Raw genomic sequence first — 27,648 nt, 5'->3', positions numbered from 1 at the left:
CAATATCCTGGCAGACTGTGCCTGGAACATTGGACAGATCATCTCCATGTCCAGCGCTCATTCGATCAGGCAATGCCACAGATGTGGCTTATGTCAATCACCAAGGGAGCACAAGTAGTGTCCTGATGGCTCTGGAGGTAGCCAGCATTCTCATGTGGGCAGAACGAAATGTTCCAGCCCTTTCCGCCGTACACATTCCGGAGTGGAAAACTGGCAGGCGGATTACCTCAGTCGGCAGGTGCTGGACCAGAGGGAATAGTCTCTTCATCCAGGGGTGTTTCATCAGTTGTGTCTCCCGTGGGGCACCCCCAAGGTGGATCTATTGGCGTCTTGGCTCAACAGAAAGGTGCAGAGGTTCTTGGCACGGTCACAGTATCCTCTGGCGGAAGCCACAGACACGCTGGTGGCCTGTGGGGCCAGTATCATTCCCTCCTCTCAAGCTCCTGTCAAGACTCTTCTACGCAGGATCGAGGCAGAATGGATTCTGGTCATCTTGCTGGCCCAGGACTGGCCTCACCGGGCTTGGTACGCCGATCTGGTGCAGCTGGTCACTGACGTTCCTTGGAAGCTTCCTCTCAGGCAGGATCTGTTGTCCCAAGGGCCAATCTTCCACCCTGCTTTACAGTCACTGGCTTTGACAGCTTGGCTGTTGAAAGCTAGGTACTGAAGGATAGGGGTTGGTCTGAATCTGTGATTCCAACATTTTTAAAAGCTAGGAAACCTACTTCTAGAATGATCTACCATCTTACGTGGAAGAAGTAAATCGCATGGTGTGAGTGCCTTGGGGTTCATCCTCGCTCCTTTTCGGTGGCTCAGATCTTGACCTTCCTTCACTGGGGGGGTTGAACAGAAGTTGGCCTTGTGTACCATCAAAGGCCAGGTGTTAGCTTTGGCGGTCTTCTTTCAATTACCCTTGGCCACATACTCCCTGATGCACATCTTTATTGAGGGGATTCGACATTTTGACTCATCCAGTCCGGTCTCCCTTGCTGTCTTGGGACCTCAATTTGGTGCTTTTGGTCCTCCAGAAGTTTACCTTTGAGATTCTTCGGGAGATTCCCTTGTTTACACTATCTCAGAAGGTGGGAATAAAGACATTGTGTTGACTGGTGGTGTTATCCTGTCGTTCGCCTTACTTGGTGGTTCACAGAGATAAGGTGGTTCTTCGCTCCTGTCTGTCATTCCTTCCAAAGGTTGTCGCTGATTTCCATTTGAATGAAGACATTGTGTTGTCTTCCCTGAGTCTCAGGCCAAAACATCCTAAGGAAATTGCTTTGCATGCCCTGGATGTGGTTCAAGCAATTAGGGTATACTTTGCAGCTACAGAGTCGTTTAGGAAGTCAGACTCCCTATTTTTGTGCTTATGGATGGGCCTCGGACAGGGTTGTCCGCTGTGACCATTCCAAGATGGATAAGACTGATGATGATTCAGGCCTATTCCATCAGGGGTCAGGTGTCGGCTTCCTCCTTTCCCTATTAAGATGAACTCTACTTGGGCGCTTAGTGCCTCCTGGGCCTTCCGTCATCAGGTGTCAGTGATGCAGGTTTGCAAGGCGGCTACCTGGTTGTCGGTGCACACTTTCACAAAGTTCTATAAAGTGTATGTGTTGGCATTTGCGGATACCTCTTTTGGCCGCAAGGTTTTGCAGGCTGCTGTTTAGAAGACCTGATCCTCTTTGAGGGTGTATTGTTTTTTTCAGGTGGGCTCCAGTTGTTTTGGTTGAGCCCCTGTTGCCTGGTTGGCTACATGTTTCTAGCCTTAAGAATTCTTTGCTATTCCCACCCCTCATGTTTTTAACACTGCTTTGGGACATCCCAATGCTTAAAAATATCAGGAGCTGTGTCTGTCCATGAACGAAAGAGAAAATGGGATTTTTTGACTTGCCGAAAAAACAATTTCTCTGATGTTCATTGACGGACACAGCACCCACCCCCTATGTGGAGTTGTATTTTTTGTCACTACTTGTAACAAAACCTGAGTACCTATAGCAGAGAGAGGGAGTATACCCCCTGGGACTGCCCATTGGCGTAGCCAGACTTTTTTTCTGCATAGTGTCCTACTCCTGTAGGGGTAGCATAACCCAGTGGTTAAGAAGATCAGGAGCTGTGTCCATCAAACATCAGAGAAATAGATTTTACGGTAAGTCAAAAATACCATTTTTATAATCTACTACTAAGCTGTTCCATGACAGGTGAAATAAAGACCAAAATATTATTTGCTTAATTTGATATTTGCTGGACTAAAAATAAAGTTGAAAAGAAATGGAAAATGCACAAAAAATGCTATATATTCTCTTTAATACTTTTCTTTCTTCTGTGAAGTTTGGGGGGGGGGGGTGAATCCACAGAAGGGAAAGTACTCAATTTAATTCAAAGTGCTCTTTGTGCTGGTGTCGGCTGTCCGGTGTCTTAGTTGAAATCCTCACTCCTCTGCCCGTCTCCCATGAATGAAAAGTTACTATGAATGGAGGAGGCAGACCTTTCATTCGTCCACTTTTTTTCCATTCAGAGATCAATTTTCATTCATGGAAGCTATAGTACAGCTATGATCGGAGGAGGGGGGCAGAAATGATGGGCATAGTCAGCACTCTTGGAGTGCCTGTAAAAGGTCTCTCCGCTCTATTCACTTCAAGTGGGATAGTCTATTTTTTTTAGACTTTTTAAATATGCAAAAATTTACTTTCCGGTTTCTTTTTTCAGTTTACTATGCACTCTGATCTTGGGAAAATAGTGCAAAATTTGTTAGAAGAATTTTGGAAGAATCCTCCAACACTAGCCCCAGCTTCTGGCACGTTTCCTTAGTAAGTAGCAGTGGTTATCTTTATTGATCATCGAAACACCACGATTGTGGAACCAATTGTTGGTGTGTTCTGGCAGTGGAATGTAGTTTCTACAGCAGTTATGTGTTTTTTGTAAAAAATAAAGGTCTCCTTCCAAAATAATACATCCATTTTGAGTAGAGCCTAAATGGCTACCAAACTCTTTCCATTTCTTTGCTTTTAGCGTGTGTGTGTGTGTGTGTGTGTGTACCCTGCTGACTCATTGGGAAATCTTTAAGGCGAAGTACAGTCAAAGCGCGTTTGGCTGCACTTCTCCTGTGGATAACAGGGCTGCAGTTCGTTTTGCAATCCTGTGACCCGTTCTTCAGTAGACAGCAGGCTGAAGTCCGCTGTCTGCTAAAGTCACAAAGCCGGTACAGGCTCGGGCAAGATCGTGACAATGGCGTCGTGATCTGCCCACATATCTGGACCGGCACTTGGCTCAGCCTTTCCACTAACAGTTGAGAGCCTGAGCCAGCTCTTCCCACACCCCCTCCACAGCCCAGTGCTCCAGGGAGTGGGCACAGAGTAGAGAGCTGGTGACTGACAGTCACCAGCTCTCTGCTCGGGGAGCTGGGAGAACGGAGCAATCAGCGGTGTTCTAGAACCGATGCTGCATCCACCTAGGTAAGTATGATTATTAAATATATATGAAAACCCATGCTTCTCTTTTAAATATGTTGCCAGAGGTTAGATTATTGGGGCTAACTAATGTGAGAGCTGCAAAAGTGATTTTTAATTGTATATATCAGCTACCTTAATATTCCTCTGCCTACATTTAAATTATTAGTTTTGAGTGAAGGTGTTGTTTTAAACTGTAGCTTGATTAGTTTAAGGCTAAGTTTAGACATGCGGTTGAGCCACGTTTTTACCATGCCCCCCAAGCCACAGTGAATGGGGGTGTTTTGATGCTACAGCTGCGATGCTTAGTACCTGTGGCCAAAACTATCTGACATATTGCAGGCAGCAAGCCCACTAAATGCCACCCATTTATGTGAATGGGAAGCAGCATAAACCCATCTTAACCACGTTCGGAAAATCGTGGTGTCACATCGCCTCTCAAAAGTGGATCGCTCTTTAGAGGAGTGGCGGGTTTAGATATACCTATCTTAGGGCTTTGCTTTTTACACAATCTTATAAATGTTAACTGGGGTACCATATTGCTTTGTGTGCAAATAGTTTTGATATATTTTATTTGCTTTAAATTAAAATAAGTAAAATAGGTGAGTAAATCTCTAAATGTATAAATTAATTTTGCCTAGAGTTTAAGATTTTATGATAGGAACCAAAGAGGTAACTGTTGTAATCCAAATCCAGTTTCTAACAGTACCAGGGCTATGGCAAGTCTGCTGACTAGCAAATTGCCCTTTTTTGGGTAAAACATTCTTTTTTAACATGCATTAAGATCCCCAGCATTTATAGATGGGAGATTAGATAAACAGGTCTATTATGAAAAGGTAACACCCAGAAAATCAGAAACCCAGTTATGGGTCGACACTAATAGATACAATAAGACATGGACAATATTTTTTAGTGGCTGTCCTTTTTAGTGTCCATCGTCACCAGAGGTGGGATAAATGTATAGAGGGAGAAGACCCCTTGTAATGATGGGTGGGTAGATCAGGGTAAATGCCATGGTCACAGCCACTAAGGTTTTTACTAGATGTTAGAAGCAAATGGATTCATCTGCCTCAGTTGTAATGACAACTCTGGTTGGACTGACCTTTTAAGAAGTACATGGATAAAGCGGGCAGCAAGTCCGCCATTGGAGTGAACTGCTTATGAGGTTTAATCTGTGTACACATTTTGCCTATTTTGTGTATGATATCATAATATTGCATTTGGGTTAGATTGCCAGTCAGTGCTGCTGCTGCATCTTCTAGATACTGTGTACTGCCACTTGAAATCAGGTGTCTAGGGAACAAGCCCAGAGTGTTTATATCCTGATCTGTTTATGGCAGCCACACTAGGAGTGGAAGATTGATGTTAACGCCGGGTCCCTGCAGAGCAGAAAGCCGAACTTCATCCTTACTTAGCCTGTCAATAACCTTATCTGCGGCTTAACATCACTGGTATTCTAATAGGATTTTAGGGTAACTCTGTGTTAAACGTGTGTTTACCTTTTCTTTGGACTGCTGCTAGTGAGACATCTCCAGCAGCTAGCAGGAATACTCGGGTATGTAATACCTCTGGCGTCTTATACTAAAATATTATAATTTTGTAAGCATTCTCTCTATAGACTACGCAGCAATTGTATATTTTAGTGTGTGTGACCAAGTGTTCTGTAATTCCTACTCTAATCTCGTGTTAATTTCAGAGAAGAGATCCATGGTTTATAAAAGTAGCATGTGGTAATCAAACTAGCATAGAATACTTTATTAATCTTTATTATTTATGCCACTGATACATATTTTTCCTTTTCAAGCCACATAAAAAAAAAAACTATTGATGGTAAACAAAGATCACTTCTAACAGTAGCCCAGAGTGCAAAAATACAGACCTATAATGAACTTGGTGCAATTAGAGGTGCATCCCATAAAAGTAGAATATCATCAAAAAGTTAATTTATTTAAGTAATTCAATTCAAATGGAAAATGAAATCAGCATCTCCATTAAGCTGGTCAGCAGAGGGAAGCATGAAGAGCTCTAGAATTTCCTGGTAGAGGGCTGTGCTGACTTTGGACATGATAAAACACAGTGGACCAACACCAGCAGATGACATGGCTCCCCAAATCATCACTGACAATTCTAGAGCACTTCATGCTTCCCTTTGCTGACCGGCTTTATGGAGATGCTGATTTCATTTTCCAGCAGGATTTGGCACCTGCCCACACTGCCAAAAGTACCAATACCTCTTTTTTAATGATCATGGTATCACTGTGCTTGAATAGCCAGCAAACTCGCCTGCCCTAAACCCCATAGAGAGTCTGCGGGGTATTGTCAGGAGGAAGATGAGGCACCAGACCCAGCAATGCAGACAAGCTGAAAGCCACTATCAAAGCATCCTGGGCTTCCATAACACCTAAGCAGTACCACAGGCTGATCACCTCCATACCACGCCGCATTGATGCAGTAATTCAAGCAAAAGGAGCCCCAACCAAGTATTAAGTGCATACTGTACTGTACATGGACATACTTTTCAGTAAGCCAATGCTTCTGAGTTAAGACCAAAAAAAAGAGTTTTTTCATTTTTTTTTTTTTTTTTTTTATGCAATATTAAAACTTTCTTAGATGCTGAATTTTGGGTTTTCACTAGCTGTAAGCCATAATCCTCGAAATTTTATATAAAATATTTGAGTTTCACTTTTTTTGAATTGAATTACTGAAAAAAAATTGAATTTTTAATGATATTCTAATTTTATGAGATGCACCTGTATATTTTAATCATTCTGATGAACCTTTTAAGTTAACCATTTTTTATGGCAACATATAAAAGCCAGCGGGAAGAGGACTTTTTAGACATTTTTATTACATAATATAGTCGTATGAAGTTAGCTGAAAAGCAGTGAAAAAGGAACAATGTTATGTGGAATTTTTCTGTGCAGGAATTTAAAAAACATAAGAGATGCTGGGTAGCAAAATGGACACAATACTTTGTGATATAATTATTTTGCTGTTGCTGTAGCCTGTGGGCAGGTTTTCCCTATACTTGCTATGTGATCACTGGAATCACAAAACAGTAATGCAACTTTTTTTTTCTAAGGTAGAGGGAGCATTGGTTGGGGCTTTTGTCACATTTTAATTACTATCCCACTAGTAAGATCTCACTTCCTGTTTGATTACCAGTAAAGGGAGTGAAGTGAAATCTCCCCAATTTTAAAAGGGAAAAAAAAAACATGTTGGCTTAAAGTTGAGCTTTAAAGCAAACCTGTCCTCAGGCAAAGGAAAAGGCAAGCAACACTTTCACACACACATAAATTGTAATGATTTGTTTAATACGAGTTCTAGGCGTGTAAGTAATGTTCTGTACAACCAACAGTAAAGCCTCATACACACTACTACAAACTGACACCACAATCCAATGTTAGTACAGCAATCTCCCTTGTTGTGCTATTGTGTTTTGATAGGGGGACTGCCCCCACCAGAACACTCCGGTCAGCACTCTCAGCTATTGGCTGAGCGCTCTGGTCGGGAGCCGATCGGCAGACCTTTTTTGGCCATGCCCTTTCCACAGAAGCAGGTCGAACGGCCGGCTTCTGTCGGGACTGATTCCAGTACACACGGGCCAGATATCGACCGATTTCTATTGAACTGTCATCCGGCCCGTGTGTTCTAGGCTTAAGGCTGGTGTGTGTGGATACCTGCACTCCTGGTGTGTGTTCGTTGTAGGCTTTATTTAGAGCATTATAAATCCCAGCCTTAATTGTGACCATGTTTTCTTATTTCCTTTTTAGCTTGTACAACAGTACCACAGGGCATCCTCCTTACCCTCCTTCTTCAGGCTTTCCTTTTCTGCCATCCTTCCCCACACAAGAAACCAATCGCTCAGTCCCCGTATCGGAGACTGTTTCTTCAAACTACAACACTGCCAAAGCTGCTGCCCCTTCCTACGGCTTAATAAGTGATTTACCTCTACCCGTCCCCACTTCTGAAGTGAGTACACAGTCTGAGATACATGTATAGCTGTGGTTTACTAAAAATTAGGAGATGGAGGCCTGCAATTGTGCTATTTCGAATGTGCGTGTGTCTCATCTAATTCTAGACTTCTCTTGCTCACTTTACATAATATAAACCGTACAGAGGATTACTTATTTCTTTAAGTATCGAAATTCAGCCAGTTCAGCAGGGACTAGCCAAGATTCGATCCATCTATGGGCAGGCTGATTGTACCCAAGTTAATGGATGTATTAACTTGGGTACAATCAGCCTGTTGGGTTTTTGACACTCTAATACTGCTGTCGGCTATAGCTATTAGCAGGAGTCATTGTGTTCTGCTTGCCAGAATAGCACAGCAGGAGTCATTCCCCTATTCCACTGACTGTTGATAGGGGAATCAAGTCCTCTATGGGCTGCATTATTGTGTAAGGTAGTTAAAGTACAGTGCATCTGAAAAGTATACACAGCGCTTCACTTTTTCCACATTTTGATATGTTACAGCCTTTCTTCTTTCATTGATGTACACAGCCCCTAATATTCTTGAACATTGGGTTATACTGCACCCTACATGAGTAGGACACTAGGCAGAAAAGAACTTGACTACGACTATGGGCAGTCCCAGGAGGTATACGCCCCTTCTCTGCTATAGGAGTGAGGACCTTGTTCCTTGCTTTGATCTCTGGTCCTGCCAAGACTTTTTCCTTTTTTAGATCAATTTTCTTTTTTTTTTCCTCCTTTTTTCTTTTCTGCGAGATCTACAATCGCCTGCTGGACTTTGCGACGGGCTGGATAATCTAGATCCAGTAGTCACCCCAGTCTGGCCTGTAAGCGCGCGCAGACCTTAGCTTCATGCTAGGTTGGCCGTGACATAGCCCCGCCAGACGGAGCTGGCCTGCGAGTTAAACGATCCGCAAGGTCGCATACAACCAGGTCTCAGGCTGCGTTGCAGCGATCCTCCTGGCCGACAGCCCCCCCATTTTGATGGCGAGGAAGTTCTGTCTGGAGCGGTGCCCGCCTGGTTCCTGGTATGGTGAGTAGCTGTTCCCCTCTCCCCATGGAGGGTTTTGGGGTGGACCCCTCTGGAACAATCGGACCCCCTCCTTCCCGTTAGGCACCCCCTCCTCTGTCCCTGGTGGTCCCTGTGGGTCATCTAGCCCCCTATCCCCCCCCACCCCCTTCTCTCCCCTCTTCTACATGGGTTAATGTGGTGGTCTGGCCTACCTTCTGTGGCTGGGTGCTGTACTGGTAATTGGGGCGGGGTGCGCCCCCGGCGATCCTCTACGGGGGGGCGCTGTACCTGATGGGTACCCGCTACACTTCTGTGCCTTTTGCCTTGGGCCCCAGGGATCCCTCCTGGGTCCCTGGGAGCCGCGCTAGGCCGCCATTTTGTTGTGGCCTGTTTTAGCTATATACGGCGGCCATATTTGTGGTGTCTGGCGGCCATTTCGGCTGTGGTAGCCCATCCTTATCCACTGGTGCTGACTCTTTGGTCCCTTTCCTTTTGGACGCCACACGTGGAGCACACTGCATCCTGGTGCTGACAGTGCCTGCCTGATGGGGTGGTGAGTCTGGTGGGGGCCTTCCTCTCTCTGCTGCAGGATCGTGAAGTGCTCTGTTGCTGGCGACCGGGTGGTGTTACCAGTGCGGTGGGGGTGTCCCTTGGTGTCTTTTGTACAATTTGTAGGGTCCCCTTATTCCTCATGTAGTCTTTTTTTGAAGCACGTTTCCCCACTATTGGGCGACGGGCTAGTACAAATTGCCCCCCTCCTTCCCCTGCCTTATCTATCTATCTCAGATCCTGATCTGTGGCCACGCGTCCTGATTTTTCAGATAGTGAGGATGATTCCTCCACACCTGTAACTACACACTAAAAAGCTCTAGTGGACGCACTGATTGTGTCTGTGCGTGAGACTTTAAAAATGGAAGCGACGGCTGTGGCGGAGGCAACGGTTCCCTTTGGCATCCACAAGCCGTCTAGAGCGGCGAAGGGGTTTCAGATTTGTCGCAAAATAGTGGGAACGTCCAAAACGTCCCTTTTGTGGTCCCTAAGCGATTTGCAATGAGGTCCCTTTTTGAAGAGTCCCTCCTTTAAAAAGTAAACTGTTCCACTGGTGGTGGATCCACCCGGTTTTTAGGTTGAATAAGGCAACCATGATTCCGGTTGAAGAGTCTCCGACCTTTAAGGATTCGGCTGACAGGAAGGCGGAGGATGTGGCCCGCAGTATGTTCACAGTTGCTGGTTTGGCACTTAGGCCGGTATTCGCCATTGCCCTGGTGTCACAAACTCTGACTGAGTGGGCTAAACTTTTACGCCATGACCTGGAGGGTGAGACGCTCCCCCTGCCTTTGCTGAACTGGCAGACCAGTTGGTCCAGGGGCTACAGTTTATCTGTGATGCCTCTTTGGATCCAGACTGTCTGTCTCGGCAGCGGTCCTTAGGCATGTTTTGAGGCTCAAATGTTGGTCTGCGGACCAGACCTCCTCTTCAGGTCGAGGGTTATTGTCCCAGTTTCAACCTTGGGATGCTTTCAGGGGTTTTATTCAAACCTGTTCATGGTCCCAAGGAAAGAAGGCAAGGTGCGTCCAGTTCTGAATCTCAAGGCCCTAAACTGCTTTGTGCGGGTACAGAAGTTCACAATGGAGTCCATTCGCACGGTGGTGGCATCCCTGAATCAGGGGGATTTCCTTGTCTCTATCGACCTCAAGGACGCTTAGTCACATATTCCAATATGTGTCTGTCACCTGTGATTCCTCCGCTTTGCCATAGGAGAGCAACATTTTCAGTTTGTGGCGTTACCCTTTGGTCTCGCCTTTGCTCCTAGGGTCTTCACAAAAGTGTTGGCCCCAGTGCCGGCATTGTTACGTCAGTGGGGGATTGCACTACTGGGCTATTTGGATGACCTTCTCCTGCAAGCGGAGTCTCGTTGCTGTTGGACAATTCAGAGAGCACTATACGGACTCTGAGGGAGTTCGGCTGGCTTCTGAGTTATCAGAAGTCTGCTCTGGTTCCTTCCACATAGTTGGAATATCTAGGTCTGACTCTGGACTTGGCTCTAGCCAGAGTGTTCCTTCCTCTGAACAAACTTCAGAAATTGCATGCTGCAATTCATCTCCTGCTGTCCAGCAGGTGGTCTTCCCTTCAGACTTGCATGCGGGTGCTGGGCCTGATGGTTTCTACCTTTTTGAGGTAGTCCTGTTTGCACAGTTCCTTATGAGGCCCTTACAAAGGGAGATCTTGGCCAAATGGGACAAGTGTCCGAAGTCTTGGGACAATCCGATCAGGTTGAGCCAAGAAAAAAACGGGTCTCTAATTTGGTGGCTTCACTCCCCAGCTCTCCGACAGGGCAAATCCTTTCTTCCCTTGTATTGGACAGTGGTCACCACGGATGCTAGTCTGTCTGGGTGGGGAGGTGTCCTGGGCCGGAGCTCCGTTTAAGGGCTCTGGACACTGGAAGAATCCAGACTGTCAAATGTCCTGGTACTCCGAACGATCAGGCTGTGTCTGGATCAATGGATGGATTGTTTTCAGGGGTGTCCAGTGCGAATTCAATCAGACAGTGCCACGGCCATGGCTTATGTCAATCACCAGGGGGGTACAAGAAGTGTTTTGGCAGCTCGAGAGGTAGCCAGCATTCTACGGTGGGCAGAACAATTAGTCCCCCCCCCCCCCCCCTCTGAGCCATACACATTCCAGGGGTGGAAAACTGGCAGGCGGATTATCTCAGTTGGCATGCGTTGGACCAAAGGGAGTGGTCCCTTCATCCAGGGGTGTTTCATCAGTTGTGTTTACGGTGGGGCACCCCCGAGGTGGATCTGTTGGCGTTTTGGCTCAACAGGTGCAGAGGTTTGTGGCACGGTCATGGGATCCTCTGGCGGATGCAACAGACACGCTGATGGCCCCATGGGGCCAGTATCGTCTAATTTACGCCTTCCCTCCTCTCAAGCTTCTGCCAAGACTTCTATGCAGGATCGAGGCAGAATGGATTTCGGTCATCTTGGTGGCCCAGGACTGGCCTCGCCGGGCTTGGTACGCCGATCTGGTGCAGCTGGTTGCTGACTTTCCTTGGAAGCTTCCTCTCAGGGAGGATCTGCTGTTCCAAGGGCCAATCTTCCATCCTGCTTTACAGTTGCTGGCTTTGACTGCTTGGCTGTTGAAAGCCAGGTGCTGACTGATAGAGGTTTGTCTGGGTCAGTTACTCCAACTCTGTTGAAAGCTAGGAAGTCTTCCTCTAGGAAGATTTACCATCGTACTTGGAAACCGCACATTTCGTCACTTGGGGTTCATTCTCGCTCTTTTTTGGTGGCTGGGGTCTTGGCCTTCCTTCAATGAGGGGTTGAGCAAAAATTGGCTTTAAGTACCATCAAGGGCCAGGTGTCGGCCTTGGCAGTCTTTTTTTCAACGACCCTTGGCCACACACTCCCTGATGCACATCTTTATTGAGGGGATTCGACATTTGACTCCTCCAGTGCAGTCTCCGCTGCCGCCTGGGGATCTTAACTTGATGCCTTCAGCCCTCCAGAAGCCTCCCTTTAAAAATATTAGGGATTATGCTTACGTTGTCCCAGAAGGTAGCCTTTTTGGTAGCAGGGTGTTGGAAATGGTGGCGTTATCTTGTCGCTCTCCTTCTTTGGTGGTTCACAAAGATAAGGTGGTCCTTGTTCCTGTCCGTCGTTCCTTCCAAAAGTTGTCTCGTATTTCTATTTGAATGAGGACATTGTGCTGCCTTCCCTGTGTCCCAGGCTGAAACATCCCAGGGAAATTGTGTTGCATGCCCTGGATGTGGTTCGGGCAATTTGGGGGTACCTGGCAGCTACGCAGTCTTTTAGGAAGTCAGACTCCCTATTTGTTCTTACGGATGGGCCTCTAAAAGCACTGTCCGCTTCTTCTGCGACCATTTCCAGATGGATCAGACCGTGACTCAGGCCTGTTCAATCAAGGGTCAGGTTCCTCCTTTCCCTGTCAAGGCACACTCTACTCGGGCACTCAGTGCTTCCTGTGCCTTCCGTCATCGGGTGTCAGTGATGCAGGTTTGCAAGGTGGCCACCTGGTCGTCGGTGCACACTTTCACAAAATTTTATAAAGTGGATGTGTTGGCATCTGCGGATGCTTCTTTTGGCTGCAAGGTTTTGCTGGTTGCTGTTTAGAAGAACTGTTCCCTCTTTGGATGTGTAATGTTTTCAGGTGGGCTCCTGTTACCTGGTTGGCTAGCCTTGGGAATTTTTTTTGCTGTTCCCACTGCTCATGTTTGACACTGCTTTAGGACGTCCCAATGGTCAAGAAGATCAGGAGCTGTGTCTGTCAATGAACGAAAGAGAAAATGGGATTTTTTGACGTACAGTAAAATCCATTTCTCAGATTTTCATTGATGGACACAGCACCCACCCCTCTATGGAGTTGTAATATTTCTGACACTGCTTGTAAGAAAACTGGGTAGCTATAACAGAGAGGGGAGTATGTCTTCTGGGACTGCCAAAAGGTATAGTTCAGTTATTTTTCTGCCTAGTGTCCTATTCCTGTAGGGGCAGTATAACCCAATGGTCAAGAAGATCTGGAGCTGTGTCCGTCAAACATCAGAAATGGATTTTATGGTAAGTCAAAAATCCCATTGTTCCAAAATAGATTAAATTAATTATTTTACTCAAAATTCTACCAATAATACCCGATATCGACAACGTGAAAGAAGTTTGAAATCTTTGCAAATTTAAAAAAAAAAAAGGAAAGTATTCGCAGCCTTTGTCATTACTTTCATTACACTCAAAAGCTCAGGTGTATCCTGTTTCCACTGATCATCCTTTACATGTTTCTACAACTTGATTGGAGTTCACCTGTGGTAAAGTCAGTTGATTTGGACAGGCACACACCTGTCTATATAAGGCCCCACAGTTAACAGTGCATGTCAGCACAAACCAAGCCATGAAGTCCAATGAATTGTCTGTAGACCTCAGAGACAGGATTGTATTGATGCACAGATCTGGGGAAGGGTACAGAAAAACATCTGCAGCATTGAAGGTCCCAATGAGCGCAGTGGCCTCCATCCATAAATGGAAGAAGTTTTGGAACCACCAGGACTCTTTCTAAAGCGGGCCGCCCAGCCAAACAACCATCTCTGCAGCACTTTACCAATCAGGCCTGTATGGTAGAGAGACGGAAGCCACTACTCAGTAAAAGGCATATGACAGCCTGTCTGGAGTTTGCCAAAAGGCACCTGAAAGACTCTGACCATGAAAAAACAAAATTCTCTGGTCTGATGAAAGATTGAACTCTTTGGCCTGAATGGCAAGCGTCATGTCTGGAGGAAACCAGGCATCGCTCATTACATGGCCAATACTATCCCTATAGTGAAGCATGGTGGTGGCAACATCATGCTGTGGGGATGTTTTTCAGCAGCAGGAACTAGGAGACTAGTCAGGTTCAAGGAATAGATGAATTCAGCAATGTACAGACACACCCTTGATGAAAACCTACTCCAGACCGCTCTGGATCTCCGACTGGGGCAAAGGTTCATCTTCCAACAGGACAATGACCCTAAGCACACAGCCAAGATAACAAATGAGTGGCTACAGGACAACTCTGTGCATGTCCTTGAGTTGCCCAGACTTGAACCCGATTTTAAACATTTTTGGAGAGATCTGAAAATGGTTGTGCACCGACGCTCCCCATCTAACCTGATGAAACTTGAGAGGTCCTTCAAAAGAAGAATGGAAGAAACTGCCCAAAAATAGGTGTGCCAAGCTTGTAGCATCATACTGAAGGCTTGAGGCTGTAATTGGTACCAAAGGTGCTTCAACAAAGAATTGAGCAAAGGCTGTGAATACTTATGTACATGTGATTTTTTTTTTTTTTTTTTATTTATTAATAATAATAGAGAGCGATCGTGCCGCCGGGGGTGCGCGCCCAAGACCCGCTCCAACGAGCCGCCGTACAGGTACGGCAGTTTGCGCAGGGGGAGCAAGCCTGTTGCAGTATAAGGTGGGGGGGGGGGGGCTAGCAACAACAGCTTGGATGGAACACAGGCACAGTCTTGTAAAATGCAGAGACAGAAACACTGTGAGGTAACTGGGTGGGGGGTTTATCAGCAAGAGGCAGAGAAACAGCAGTACAATGATCTTCCCAGTGAAGAGCTGTGCAATGGGGCGGGATGTCAGCAGAAGCCTGACCATTGGCTTACAGACCAGCTGTGCTCCCAAAAGGAATGAAAGAAGCAAACTGGCCATGCTGAAATGGATATTGTATCATGCCCTGGCGTGGTCCGTTTGAAATAGGAAAGCAGGGGGGGTTAGAAGAATCACCAGGTATTTCAAACAAAGGAAGCAATACAAGGAGTTCAAGATGTTTTTGAAGCAAGTACACACGGTACAGCAGACGCATATCATAAATATAAAATGTTGAGGTAACATACGCTTTAGAGCCGGTTCACATAGGCGCGACCCGACTTTGCCGGGCGACCTGTGAAGTCGCGGTGCGCAGCTCGCACCGCAACCTCGGAGCGGCATGCACGGACTTCATATCATTGAAGTCAATGCAGGTCGCCCCAAAGTAGCTCAGGACCCTCTTTCTAAGTCGGAGCGACTTGTGTCACTCCTATTAGAACGGGTCCTGTGCTAATCTATGGCAGGTCGCCTGACAAGTCGCCCCAGTGTGAACCGGCTCTTAAACCTTCAGATGTTAAACTATTTTTTTTTAGGATTAGCCTGTGTGTAAATAATATGAATTCCTTGACACAAAGTTCCTCTGAAGATCTCCTCCTCTCACACTGGGGAGCAGGCACCAAGTTTTCTCAGGCAGTGAGAGGATGATTCATGATATTGTGCCAGCCTGTTCTTACTGCGGATGTTGTTATAACTACATTCAGACTGCCTCATCACCTTACAAAATTGTTTTAGATGGAGGTTTTTATTGCTAATGAACCCTGATTTTTGATACATGTGTTTTGCCTGTATTTATATTTAGGTGGGCATTAACGGCTTTACATACAAGATGCCTGACCTCCCCGATACTTTTCCTGAACTCTCAGAATTGAGGTGACTGTTTTGGAAAATGTTTATTGAACTGTCAGTGTAGGTTGCTTTGATTGTAGAGATTTACCGGTAATTGCTAAATTTTTTACTGAAGGAAATATGAATATTAGTTTCTTTATTTACTCGATTGTTTCATATCAAAGCACCAATTGTAATTCATTGAAAGTGTCACAATAATTTCATGTTGCATGTAAAGCAACATTTATTGAGCTTGATTCAGATTAGTGATGCAGATCATTAAGAGAATTTGAGTATTCCTCTTCATATTTAAGTAAGAAATATAGAAAATGGAATTTTGCTTTAATAAAAGTAGGAAAACCTAAAGAAGAATGGAATATGGAGGTTGATTTACCAAAGGCGAATATACTGTACACTAAATGTGCACTGCAAGTCCAGCTGCTCCAGATCCGAGGGGGGATCTCTGAAATGAGGGGAGGCTCTGCTGATTTCTATCATTCTATCGTATGCAAGCAAAAATGCAGTTTTAATTTTCCTTGCTTGTTCCCCTCAGATCTAGAGCAACTGCACTCTCAGTAAAGTAGTAAATTAACCCCATGATTACTTTAACTTATAAAGATGTGCACATGCTGTACGCTGTACTCCTGTAATCCATCACCACAAATGTTTCCTGTCCTTTTTCTAGTGTATGTAAGCATGGATAGACCATTAAACCACTTCAGCCCCGGAAAGGTTTTACCCCTTTAATGACCAGGTCATTTTTTGAGATTCAGGACTGCGTTGTTTAACTAAAAATTGTGCGGTCATGCGACGCTGTACCCAAATACAATTGATGTCCTTTTTTTCCCACAAATAGAGCTTTTTTTTGGTGGTATTTGATCACCTCTGTAGTTTTTAGATTTTGCGCACTAAACAAAAAGAGCGACAATTTTGAACAAAAAAAACAATATTTTTTACTTTTTGCTATAAAGCATACGCAATTAAAAAAAAAAATGTAAAAAATATTTTTTTTTATCAGTTTAGGCCAATTTGTATTCTTCTACATATGTGGTAAAAAGAATCTCAAAAAGCGTATATTAATTGATTTGCGCAAAAGTTATAAAGTTTACAAGCTATGAGCTAGATTTTTGGACTTTTTATTTATTTTTTGTTCTTATTAGTAATAACAGCGATCAGCGATTTTTATGTTTTTATTTTTTTTTTTATTTTTTTTTTTTGTTTGTTTGGTTTTTTTTTTTGTGTGTGTTTTTTTTTTTTTTTTTTTTTTTTTTTTTTTTTTAGCAGGACTGCGACATTGCCGCAGACAAATCTGACACTAATGCCCTGTACACACGTGCAGATTATCTGAAGACTTTTGTCTTCAGATTTACCTTTTCTATGTAGTGCAAGGACCTGCCGGATTGCATACAAATTGAAAGTGTTTAGGTTTGACCTTTATATTATATGGTTTTGGTAAGTCTGCAGACAAAAGTCTTCAGATAATCTGCACGTGTGTACGGGGCATAAGTGGCACTTTTTGTGGACTAGTGACACCAATACAGTGATTTAGTGCTAAATATATTATTCTGTTACTGTATAAATGACACTGTCAGGGAAAGGGTTAATACAGGGGTTGATCAAGGGGTTAAGTGTGCTCCTCAATTGTGCTTACTTACTGGGGGGGGGCTCTGTGACAGGCACACAGAGATAGATGTTTCAGCCTAGCTGAGACGCAGGATCTCATTGTGCCTGTGTGACTGGAGAGCTGCCTGCCTTGTTTTACATAGGTAGGCGACTCTCCTGTCAGTTTCCCTGAAAATTGCGGGAGGCCGGCGGCAATCACTCCCGCTCCTCCCGCAGTCTGGCTCCCACTGCGTCTAATCACAGCGGGAGCCACATGCACATAACCATGTAGATCTACATAATCTATGTGATTATGCGCAGCCAAACCGCCCTGCCGCAGTAAATCTGCGTGGGGCGGTCGGCAATTGGTTAAAGTAGAAATATAGGCAAAACTTCTTTTTTTTTAATTGTGGATAGAGTAAGGAGGAGGGGTGTTATAAATTACTCTTGTGTCAGGTTGTGTTTTTTTTTTTTACCTATTTGAGAGATTTACCTTAAATTCCTGTGTGATAGCCACATCAGGAAGTAAGGAAATTCCTGGTTGTATCCATGGTGAACAGTACTAGTGTCCTCACTGGAAGATTTCCCCTGTAATTATTATTGTGGGGACAACCCAAAATTTGGGATTTTCTTGCACTTTCACTCTCTGTGATAACAATAAACTGGACAAATACAAAGGGTTTTGCCTTTTTGTTATACTTTAAATACATAGTCTCAGTTCTGTCTGTCTGTTTGGTTATATCTAGTTGTTTATAGACAAACAAGTCGTGCTCAATAATAAAAGGACTAAACCAAATGTCCAAACACCAAGTGATAGGTGAACCAAAAATAATCAATAATGATGATAGACAAAATAAATGTCCATATTAGTCCATATAGTAAATTAGTAAAAAAAAATGTGACAGTGATGTCAATCCAGACTCCCCATAATAATACGCTTACCGGAACACTGTATATCTGAAGCAAGGATTCAAATCAGAGATCTTGATAACTTGTTAGAAGATAACCGTGATTGACCTCCCAAAAATGAATAACGTGAAATCATAGAAGAAAAAAGAACGCCATAGCGTAAAATCCCACAAACATATAGTAATATTGTGATGTGGTAAAAAATCACCAGTGGGCTCAACAAAAATGTGAAAAAAATCAAAAATATAAAGAAAAGAAAGTGATTGAATAGTGAATCCACCACCAACATTAATGCTGCTTACCAGAACTAAGGTTAAATGAGCAGAGATGTAGATAAAGGAATAGACCCAATCCAGAAAGAGCACTTGTGGATACTCCTTACCAGACACAAGGAAATGGTATGTGTATACACCAAATAAATCCACCACCGATAAGTCAGTCCCTTACCAGACTGTAATCGCATCACTCATGAAGTATCAAGACTTCTAGCACTCCACCAGGCAAGCAGGTTCACCAACACCAATATATGGGCCCCTTACCAGACTGCAAACTTTAACTTGCATAAAGTATCCTGAGGTTAGATGGGTGATGGAATCCCCATGGATGCTCAAAAATCACAGGCCCCAATGCATCAAAGACATAAGGAGGAGAAAGCCGCCATAGTGTAAAAACGTACAATTTTATTAAAACAAATGGTAATAAACTCACATGTAAAGAGGAACAAGGAATCCTATCAGCCGCAGGCCGGACGGCTGCGCACATCCACACTAGTCAGACGCTCCAGGAAATGACGTCAGCACGCCGTGACCTTCTGCCTGGTGGAGTGCTAGAAGTCATTGTAAACAAATGCCGGTTATCTGCATTTCCTTTCCCCAGCTTTGTCAGTTTCTGAGGAAAGGAAAGCCGATAACCGGCTTTGCAGTTATAGGGGACATTTACACTGATATTCAGAGCACTGATCATCAGTACCCTGATTATCATTGCAGTATATCAGTACAGCCTCATTAGCGCACATCGGAAACAAAGAAAACGTTTTTGTTTTGTTTTTTTGGCCTTTTTTCGTTTTGTTAAGCAAAAAATAAAAAATCTAGCAGTAATTAAATACAACCAAAAGAAAGCTCTATTTAAAAAAAAAAAATGATAAAACTTTAAATTGGGTACAGTGTTGCATGACTGTGTAATTGTCATTTTTAACCATTTCCTGCCCGTCGTATAGTAAAATGACGACCGCAAAGTGGTTGTTCCATCCTGACTGGGCGTCGTATGAGCGGTGATTGGTGGTGCGGTATGTCACTCTTTCACACTGTATCTCCGATCCCGGTAAAGAGCCTATGGCGTAGGCTCTTTACCATGTGATCAGCTGTGCCCAATCACAGCTGGTCACATAGTAAATAGGAAGTGCCGTTGATCGGCTTTCTTCAGTTCACGCCTGACAGGCGTGAGTAGAGGGGAGCTGATCGGCAGCTCTCCTGACGGGTGGGTCTGTGCTGGTAATTGAAGCATTGATTACCGGTGCAGACCTTTGGGGGATGCCACTAGAGCCACCAGGGTTGCCCACCCATGCCACCAGGAACGCCTGTCAGTGCCCTCCTCATCAGTACTGCCCATCATTGCCATCTATCAGTGCCGCCCATCAGTGTCGCCTATCAGTGCCCATCAACGCTGCATATCAGTGCTACCTATCAGTGCCCATCAGTGCTGCATATTAGTGCCACCCCATCAGTGTGATTTCATCAATGCTCGTCCGTGCAGGAAAAAACGTATTTACAGTGGGTACGGAAAGTATTCAGACCCCCTTAAATTTTTCACTCTTTGTTATATTGCAGCCATTTGCTAAAATCATTTAAGTTCATTCTTCTTCCTCATGAATGTACACATAGCACCCCATACTGACAGAAAAACACAGAATTGTTGACATTGTTGCAGATTTATTAAAAAAGAAAAACTGAAATATCACATGGTCCTAAGTATTCAGACCCTTTGCTCAGTATTTAGTAGAAGCCCCCTTTTGATCTAATACAGCCAGGAGTCTTTTTGGGAAAGATGCAACAAGTCTTTCACACCTGGATTTGGGGATCCTCTGCCATTCCTCCTTGCAGATCCTCTCCAGTTCTGTCAGGTTGGATGGTAAACGTTGGTGGACAGCCATTTTTAGGTCTCTCCAGAGATGCTCAATTGGGTTTAAGTCAGGGCTCTGGCTGGGCCATTCAAGAACAGTCACGGAGTTTTTGTGAAGCCACTCCTTCATTATTTTAGCTGTGTGCTTAGGGTCATTGTCTTGTTGGAAGGTAAACCTTCGGCCCAGTCTGAGGTCCAGAGCACTCTGGAGAAGGTTTTTGTCCAGGATATCCCTGTACTTGGCCGCATTCATCTTTCCCTCCATTGCAATCAGTCGTCCTGTCCCTGCTGCTGAAAAACACCCCCACAGCATGATGCTGCCACCACCATGCTTCACTGTTGGGACTGTATTGGACAGGTGATGAGCAGTGCCTGGTTTTCTCCACACATACCGCTTAGAATTAAGGCCAAAAAGTTCTATTTTGGTCTCATCAGACCAGAGAATCTTATTTCTCACCATCTTGGAGTCCTTCAGGTGTTTTTTAGCAAACTCCATGCGGGCTTTCATGTGTCTTACACTGAGGAGATGGCCACTCTGCCATAAAGCCCGGACTGCTGGAGGGCTGCAGTGATGGTTGACTTTCTACAACTTTCTCCTAACTGCATCTCTGGAGCTCAGCCACAATGATCTTTGGGTTCTTCTTTACCTCTCTCACCAAGGCTCTTCTCCCCCGATAGCTCAGTTTGGCCGGACGGCCAGCTCTAAGAAGGGTTCTGGTCGTCCCAAACGTCTTCCATTTGAGGATTATGGAGGCCACTGTGCTCTTAGGAACCTTAAGTGCAGCAGAAATCTTTTTGTAACCTTGGTCAGATCTGTGCCTTGCCACAATTCTGTCTCTGAGCTCTTCAGGCAGTTCCTTTTGACCTCATGATTCTCATTTGCTCTGACATGCATTGTGATCTGGAAGGTCTTATATAGACAGGTGTGTGGCTTTCCTAATCAAGTCCAATCAGTATAATCAAACACAGCTGGACTCAAATGAAGGTGTAGAACCATCTCAAGGATGATCAGAAGAAATGGAAAGCACCTGAGTTAAATGTATGAGTGTCACAGCAAAGGGTCTGAATACTTAGGACCATGTGATATTTCAGTTTTTCTTTTTTAATAAATCTGCAACAATGTCAACAATTCTGTGTTTTTCTGTCAGTATGGGGTGCTATGTGTACATTCATGAGGAAGAAGGATGAACCTAAATGATTTTAGCAAATGGCTGCAATATAACAAAGAGTGAAAAATTTAAGGGGGTCTGAATACTTTCCGTACCCACTGTATCTACAAAATTTTATAACCTAAACAAAACTTTATTTTTTTTTTTAACTTTTCGGTCTTTTTTTTTTTTTTTTTTTTTTTGTTTAGCCAAAAAGAAAAAAACCTCGCTGTGAAACAAATACCACAAATGCCACCAAAAGAAAGCTCTATTTGTGGGAAAAAATGACATCAATTTGGTTTAGGTACAGTGTTGCATGACCGTGCAATTGTCATTCAAAATGCAACGGCGCTAAAAGCTGAAAATTGGCCGGGGAAGGAAAGTGCCATGTATTGAAGTGGTTAACTTGACAACGCTATCACTAGTTTTCCTATGCACAGTGAGTGCACAGACAAATATACTAACAGTTCAGCTGTTTACAGACAAAACCATGTGATTACCATGACCTGACATGATCACATGCTGATAGTCCTGATTGTTTGTGGGTAGTGGCAGCCCAGTCTGATGGCTAACAGCCATGCAGAGCCTCAATTAAATATAAGCTTCAAGTTAACTTGTGTATTTATTAAAACTATATAAACTTTTAAATAGTACCACTGTTTGTTTTAGGCTCCTGAGGGAAGGACGGCACTATATGACTGCATTACACAGTGCTGTGGATCTAGAAAAGGAGTTTGATGATTGGAGGGGAAAGCTCAGAGATAAACTCACCAGGGAGCTTTTGCTCCATTGTTATTCATTCTGAGTTACTAAGCTGTATTGCTTGGGCTGCAGTGGTAAAGTGTAAATGGTCAGAACTTTTGTGTAAAAACTGACAGTAGTGTTTTTATTAGAAAACTGACTGAACAGCAGTGCAGTTTTTTGGTTCTTTGTCTGGACTTATGTTTTAGATCCTTTTGCAACAGCTAAAATGTTTAGAGAAAGTTTCTTTAGCCATTTGGTAGAGCTTTCTTCTAAATACTTGACTATTTTAATAAATGTTTATACTCATGTACTCCGTTTCTGTGCTGCATATTTCAGACATTTAATTTTTCTCTTACAGTGTGTCCCAGCTCTCCGAAATGATTGAACAGGAAGATATTCTTCTGGAACAGTTTGTTAATCTGCCACAGTTAAAACAGATAATATCTGATAAGGAGGACCTGGTGAAAAACATAGAGGAACTAGCAAGTAAGAATTGTCAAATCTATCTTCCAGCTATATGTTATGTGTAATCTGTCTACGACTTCCTATGTTTTTTTTTTCCCCTACTCTTTTTAGAAAAGAATCTTAAGCTGGAACCCCTTCTAGAGTCAAAACGGCAGGCACTTTTAGACAGAGTAAGTGTGACGAAGCTCATGTTTGCTGGGATTGTATCATTGCTATTTTGTCTTCATGTTTACCGACGTCTTGTGGTTTTCTTCCAGTATGAGCTTCTCACACAAATGAAATCCGAATTTGAAAAGAAATTACAAAGACAGCATGAGCTGAGTGAGGTATTTATTTATGTATCTGTATTGCCAAACATGGCTAAGAGCAGGGTATCACAATGTGTCTCTTAGTGCTTTCGTTAGCCCGAAATCATTTATCTTTCCACCTCTCTGGTTTAGTTAGTTTGCTGCTAGGAACTATTTTTTTGTAAATTAAGCTAGTCATAGATTATGCCATTTACTGGTGGCAGGAAAAAATCTCTTGATTCCCTCATTAATACTGACTGGCTAAATTCCTCCCGCAGAGCTATTGTGTTCCCCAGGCGGGAGTAACTGTACCTGCCGGGAGAACACAGTGATTATTGCTGGTGGCTATGGCCACTGGCAATAATCGCATTAAAAATCCGACATGCTGGTTGTACCCAATCATGCAACAATCTAATTGGGTACAATCAGCCTGCTTATGGATTGGCTGAGTTTCGAGCCATCTATGGCCGGCTTTATGGTGCTAAGCCCTGTCCAACTACCATCCTTCTGTCCAGGTAATGGGTTTCATTGGTCATTTTATAAGTTGGGGAGGGGGCTAACTGGCTGACATGATCAACTTTAAAGTGATGTGTTAATCCCGCGCTGATATGGAAAAATTATATATTCGTAGCTGTGTAAAAGTGTGTGTGTGTGTGTGTGTGTGTGTGTGTGTGTGTGTGTGTGTATATATGTATATATATATATATATATATATATATATATATATATATATATATATATATATATATATATATATATATATAAATGATGTTTTTGATGACACCATATTTCTAACACCATCACAAACATATTTTTAGTACTTCAGTATATCACATCGGAAGTAGCGCCCATATCCTACAAACATTCTTATCTATGATCAACTTTAAAGCTCAACTCTGGTCCACTTTTAAAAAACATTTGTGTGCCCCCCATTTCCCAATTTAATTAAAAAATATTTATGCAGCTACTTAATATTGCCCAGTATGAAATGGTTGTGCCACAAGGGAAAGTGATGAAATGCATCTTTGTAAGGGGCAGAAAGCTCTACCTGTAACTTGCTGATAATGCCTTGGCTGAGAGTTTTCATCATGGGCAAAATATGATTCATAATACTATTTTTTATGGTGAAATAATGCAACTGGTGACAGCAGGGAACATTGATAATAACAGTGAATTAAAGCAACTCCTTTTTCCTGACCGATGTCTGTGAAAAAGCCCATAATGCTAATTTATGAACTTGGTGCTTGCTATGCCTGTGCAGAACTTTACAGAATTAGTACACGCGTGCAGAGAAAAAACAACCACAGTTCATGTCTGTGCTTTGTTACATATTTTTACTTGGCACATAGCACCACTTGTCATTTTGGATTTTTTTTGGTAAAAGGATATTTTATTTTAAGCAGTTTTGTTTCTATATGTGGCTTATTTAGCTCATTGTGTACCAGCCTGTTATACCCCCTTCATTACCAGGCTTTTTTTTACAGTTTTTAGCACTTTTTTCTCAAAGCTTAATTGAACAAGTTGAAATTAGAAGCTGATTGGCTAACATGCACTGCTGCACCAGGTTTTGCACTTTCCACTTTTAGTAAATGAACCCCTTTATGCCCAAATTAATTTTACATCTCTGATGGAGCTTTCTTTTGGTGGTATTTAATAACTGATTGATTTTTTTTTTTTTTTATATATATATATATATATATATTTTTAATATAAAATGTAAAAAAAAAAAAAATTAATAAAAAAAATACAAATGCTAGAATAGTACAAAGCTCCTGAAATGACCCTTTTTTTGGAAAGTATGTGCCCTATGGTGATCTCATTTTTTGCCACAATATTTTGAAAATGTAAAAACATGCCTGTACTGAGGGGTTTAAGACAGAGCTTGAGAGTTGGTAGAAACATTAATTTACAATTCATAACACAGAAGGAGTAGCAAGTCAAGGGGTTAACGTACTAGTTGCATAAAGTATGATCATGAAGGTGAAGGGGTTAATGCTCAAATGGGCAGAATAATGAAGGGGAGATGAGTTAATATACAGGTCATTAGGGGCAGTATTGCAGATAGCTTCCCCTCCTACACATACTAAGGATTGGCCAAAGAAAAAAGGATGTGTGTCACTGTAACAGAATGAATAGAGTTGCAGCCACCGATCCATTCATCCTGTGCCCATTCATAAATACTGACCTCTCTTCTTTCCTTGTTGTAAGGGGGAGGGATCAGCACCATAAACAATACCATTTGATCACTTTGATGACCACATGGTACCCAACTTCTAGGAATGGCTGGGTAGAGTTTCTCTGTGTACCCAGCCATCTAGTGACTGCTCGGTACACAGCGATCACCTGGCAGACCGGCCACCTGATTGGCTGTTTATCCAGTGCCTTTCATAAACGACACTGGGTTAATAAAGGGCCACCAATCCACCATTGATAAACATACATTGGTACAATGTTTACGTTTTAGGGTCCTGACTGCCCAGCTGCCATCCCCTGTCCAATGAGACCTTTAAGGACACTCTTATTGAACAGTGTGTACACGGGTGGATGGTGCTTAGCCCAGAGGTACTTTGAACTTACAATTTGGCTGTCAGGTTTATTGAAACCGCCTATTGCTGATTATACCAAAACTTGTGTAGATATACTGTTTTTTCGCACTGTGTTTTTTCCCCATTAGAGCTGTAGTCTGAGTGCTCTACAGGCTAGGTTGAAAGTGGCAGCTCATGAAGCAGAAGAGGACTCTGACAGTATTGCAGAAAACTTCCTTGAGGGAAAAACAGAAATAGACGATTTTCTAAACGTATTCATGGAAAAAAGAACAGTAAGTGTTTCTGCATGGGGAGAACAAATTCTGCTTGTTTGTAACTTATTCCTTATGCACACAGGCCGTTTTTACCAGTGTCAGACGTGTTTTTTTTTTTTTTTTTTAAAACGAACACCTGAAAGAAAAACGCATAATGAGCTAGTATGCATCGCATACTAGATCATTATGAAATACTTAGAACGAAGCCCCCGCAGTGCCGACCGCTTACCTGTCTCATGGGCGACATGTTCTGTCTCCCTTCTTCCGTGTTTGCGGCATCCGGCTTTTCGGTTTGGCTGGAGCCGCGATGACGTCACTCCCACGCATGCGCACGGGAGCCAAAGGTAACGGCACAGGGCTCTGAAGGAACGGCACGAGCGGCCGTTCCTTCAGAGCGCATGCGCCAGTGATGTCACTGGCTGCATGCAAAGTAAATATCTCTTAAACGGTGCATGTTTAGGAGATATTTACAGTACCTATAGGTAAGCCTATATTAAGGCTTACCTATAGGTACAAGTTGCAGAGGAGGATTTACTTCCTCTTTAAAAAAGTCTCTCCATGATATTCTATGTGTCCATGCACACATAGACTTTTAGGAGCTGTAAGTGGCATAGGCGTTTTCAAGCTGCAAAAAAAAAAAAAAACCCCAGGGCCAGCGAGTTCTAAAGACCTGCTGTAAAAAAAATGTCTGACGCAGCGTCAAGCATTATTTTTTTTTTTTTTTTTTTTTTGACATGTCAAAATCCATGGTTCCCTATGAGAGCTGTCTTAACTGACCCGACTTTCAGCCCATTGATTTCAATAGAAGTTGCATCCAGTGGCATGTGACTTGCACTCTGAGAATCTTGAAGAGGAACCCCTCGCCAAAACTTAAAAAAAAAAAAAAAAAATGGGGTCGCCCCCAGATCCATACCAGGCCCTTTAAGTCTGGTATAGATCTTGAAAGGGAACCCAACACAGTAACAGCTGTGATTTATTATTGCGTGCTGTGATTGGCCCAAAGCTATCAAATGGTGCAGGGTGCTATGAAAGCTGTGGGCCAATCACCGCATCACTTTCAGAAACACAGCTGTTATGTATGCAATTCATTCCTAACAGCTTTGTTGACATTGTGCTCATTTGATCACATAATTCCCCAGCTGCTTTATCGGGAGGTGCAATCCAGACACAGTGGTGGCAGGAGCGGCGCATTGCGTGCCACCGACCCAGCAAAGGCAGGATGATGTGACGTGATCATGCCTGGCTGTGCTGCCATGCCACAGTAAATGTACTGTGGCCGGGCAGCAAGCGGTTAATCCTAGTGAAGAGAACTCTGCCACACAGCGTGCATCTAAACTGACTTCATTACCCTAATACAATTCTATATAGAAAAGATCATACATTTTATATGATGGAGGCTGAACAGCCCAGGTTATGTACCTTGTGTCAAGTATAACGCATTTGTGAGAACCGATGATTGATGTTTCTTCATGTTTTTTCTACAGTGCTGCCATAGTAGAAGAGCCAAAGAGGAGAAACTTCAACAGTCCATATCATTACACAGCCAATACCATGCACCGCTATAGGTACAGTAATACATGAACAAACGCTAAACTTGGTTATTGCTGTGCACAACCTTGTATAACCACTTCAGCTCTGGAAGGTTCTACACCCTTCATGACTAGGCCATATTTTGCTTTTTAGCACTCCGTTACTTCACTGACAATTGCGCGGTCATGCAACACTGTACCCAAATAAAATTTACATTTTTTTCACACAAATGGCGCTTTCTTTTGGTGGTATTTGATCACCACTGGGTTTTTTTCTTGTACTATAAATAAAAAAAAAAAAAGACATAATTTTGAATTTTTTTACTTTCTGCTATAAAACCTATATCTAAATAAAAAAAAAAAAAAAATTAAGAAATCAAATTTCTTCATAAATGTATGTATTCTGCTACGTCTTGGGGAAAAATAAATCCCAAAAAGCGTGTACTGATTGGTTTGCGTGAAAGTTTTTTATAGCATCTACAAACTATGATGTGTGTGTGTGTGTGTGTATATATATATGTATATATATATATATATATATATATATATTGGATTATTTATTTATTCTAGTTATGGCAGCAATCCGCAACTGATAGCGAGACTACAATAGTATGGTGGGCAATCTGACACTTTGTGGGAACTAGTGACACTAAT

The 27,648-nt window shown here is 43.2% G+C and overlaps 1 protein-coding gene across 3 annotated transcripts in view; it reads left to right on the top strand.

Moving 5' to 3' along the window:
• Positions 1 to 27,648, top strand: part of VPS37A (VPS37A subunit of ESCRT-I) — a 73,399-nt gene that overhangs the window by 32,018 nt on the left and 13,733 nt on the right. Inside the window, exons 4-11 of one of the 3 annotated variants that reach the window (XM_082243047.1) lie at positions 2,701 to 2,792; positions 7,214 to 7,412; positions 15,367 to 15,437; positions 22,272 to 22,399; positions 22,490 to 22,548; positions 22,636 to 22,704; positions 25,340 to 25,483; positions 26,950 to 27,030. In XM_082243047.1, coding sequence (XP_082099173.1) covers positions 2,701 to 2,792; positions 7,214 to 7,412; positions 15,367 to 15,437; positions 22,272 to 22,399; positions 22,490 to 22,548; positions 22,636 to 22,704; positions 25,340 to 25,483; positions 26,950 to 27,030 — 843 coding nt within the window. Of the gene's footprint in view, positions 1 to 2,700; positions 2,802 to 7,213; positions 7,413 to 15,366; positions 15,438 to 22,271; positions 22,400 to 22,489; positions 22,549 to 22,635; positions 22,705 to 25,339; positions 25,484 to 26,949; positions 27,036 to 27,648 lie in introns of all 3 variants that reach the window. The other 2 variants (XM_082243046.1, XM_082243045.1) reach the window with 2 other exon arrangements.

Source organism: Pelophylax lessonae, assembly GCF_965119305.1.
Source record: "Pelophylax lessonae genome assembly, chromosome: 1".
Taxonomy (NCBI): domain Eukaryota; kingdom Metazoa; phylum Chordata; class Amphibia; order Anura; family Ranidae; genus Pelophylax; species Pelophylax lessonae.
The sequence above is the reverse complement of the archived record's forward strand: the minus strand, read 5'-3'. Positions and strand labels throughout refer to the sequence as shown.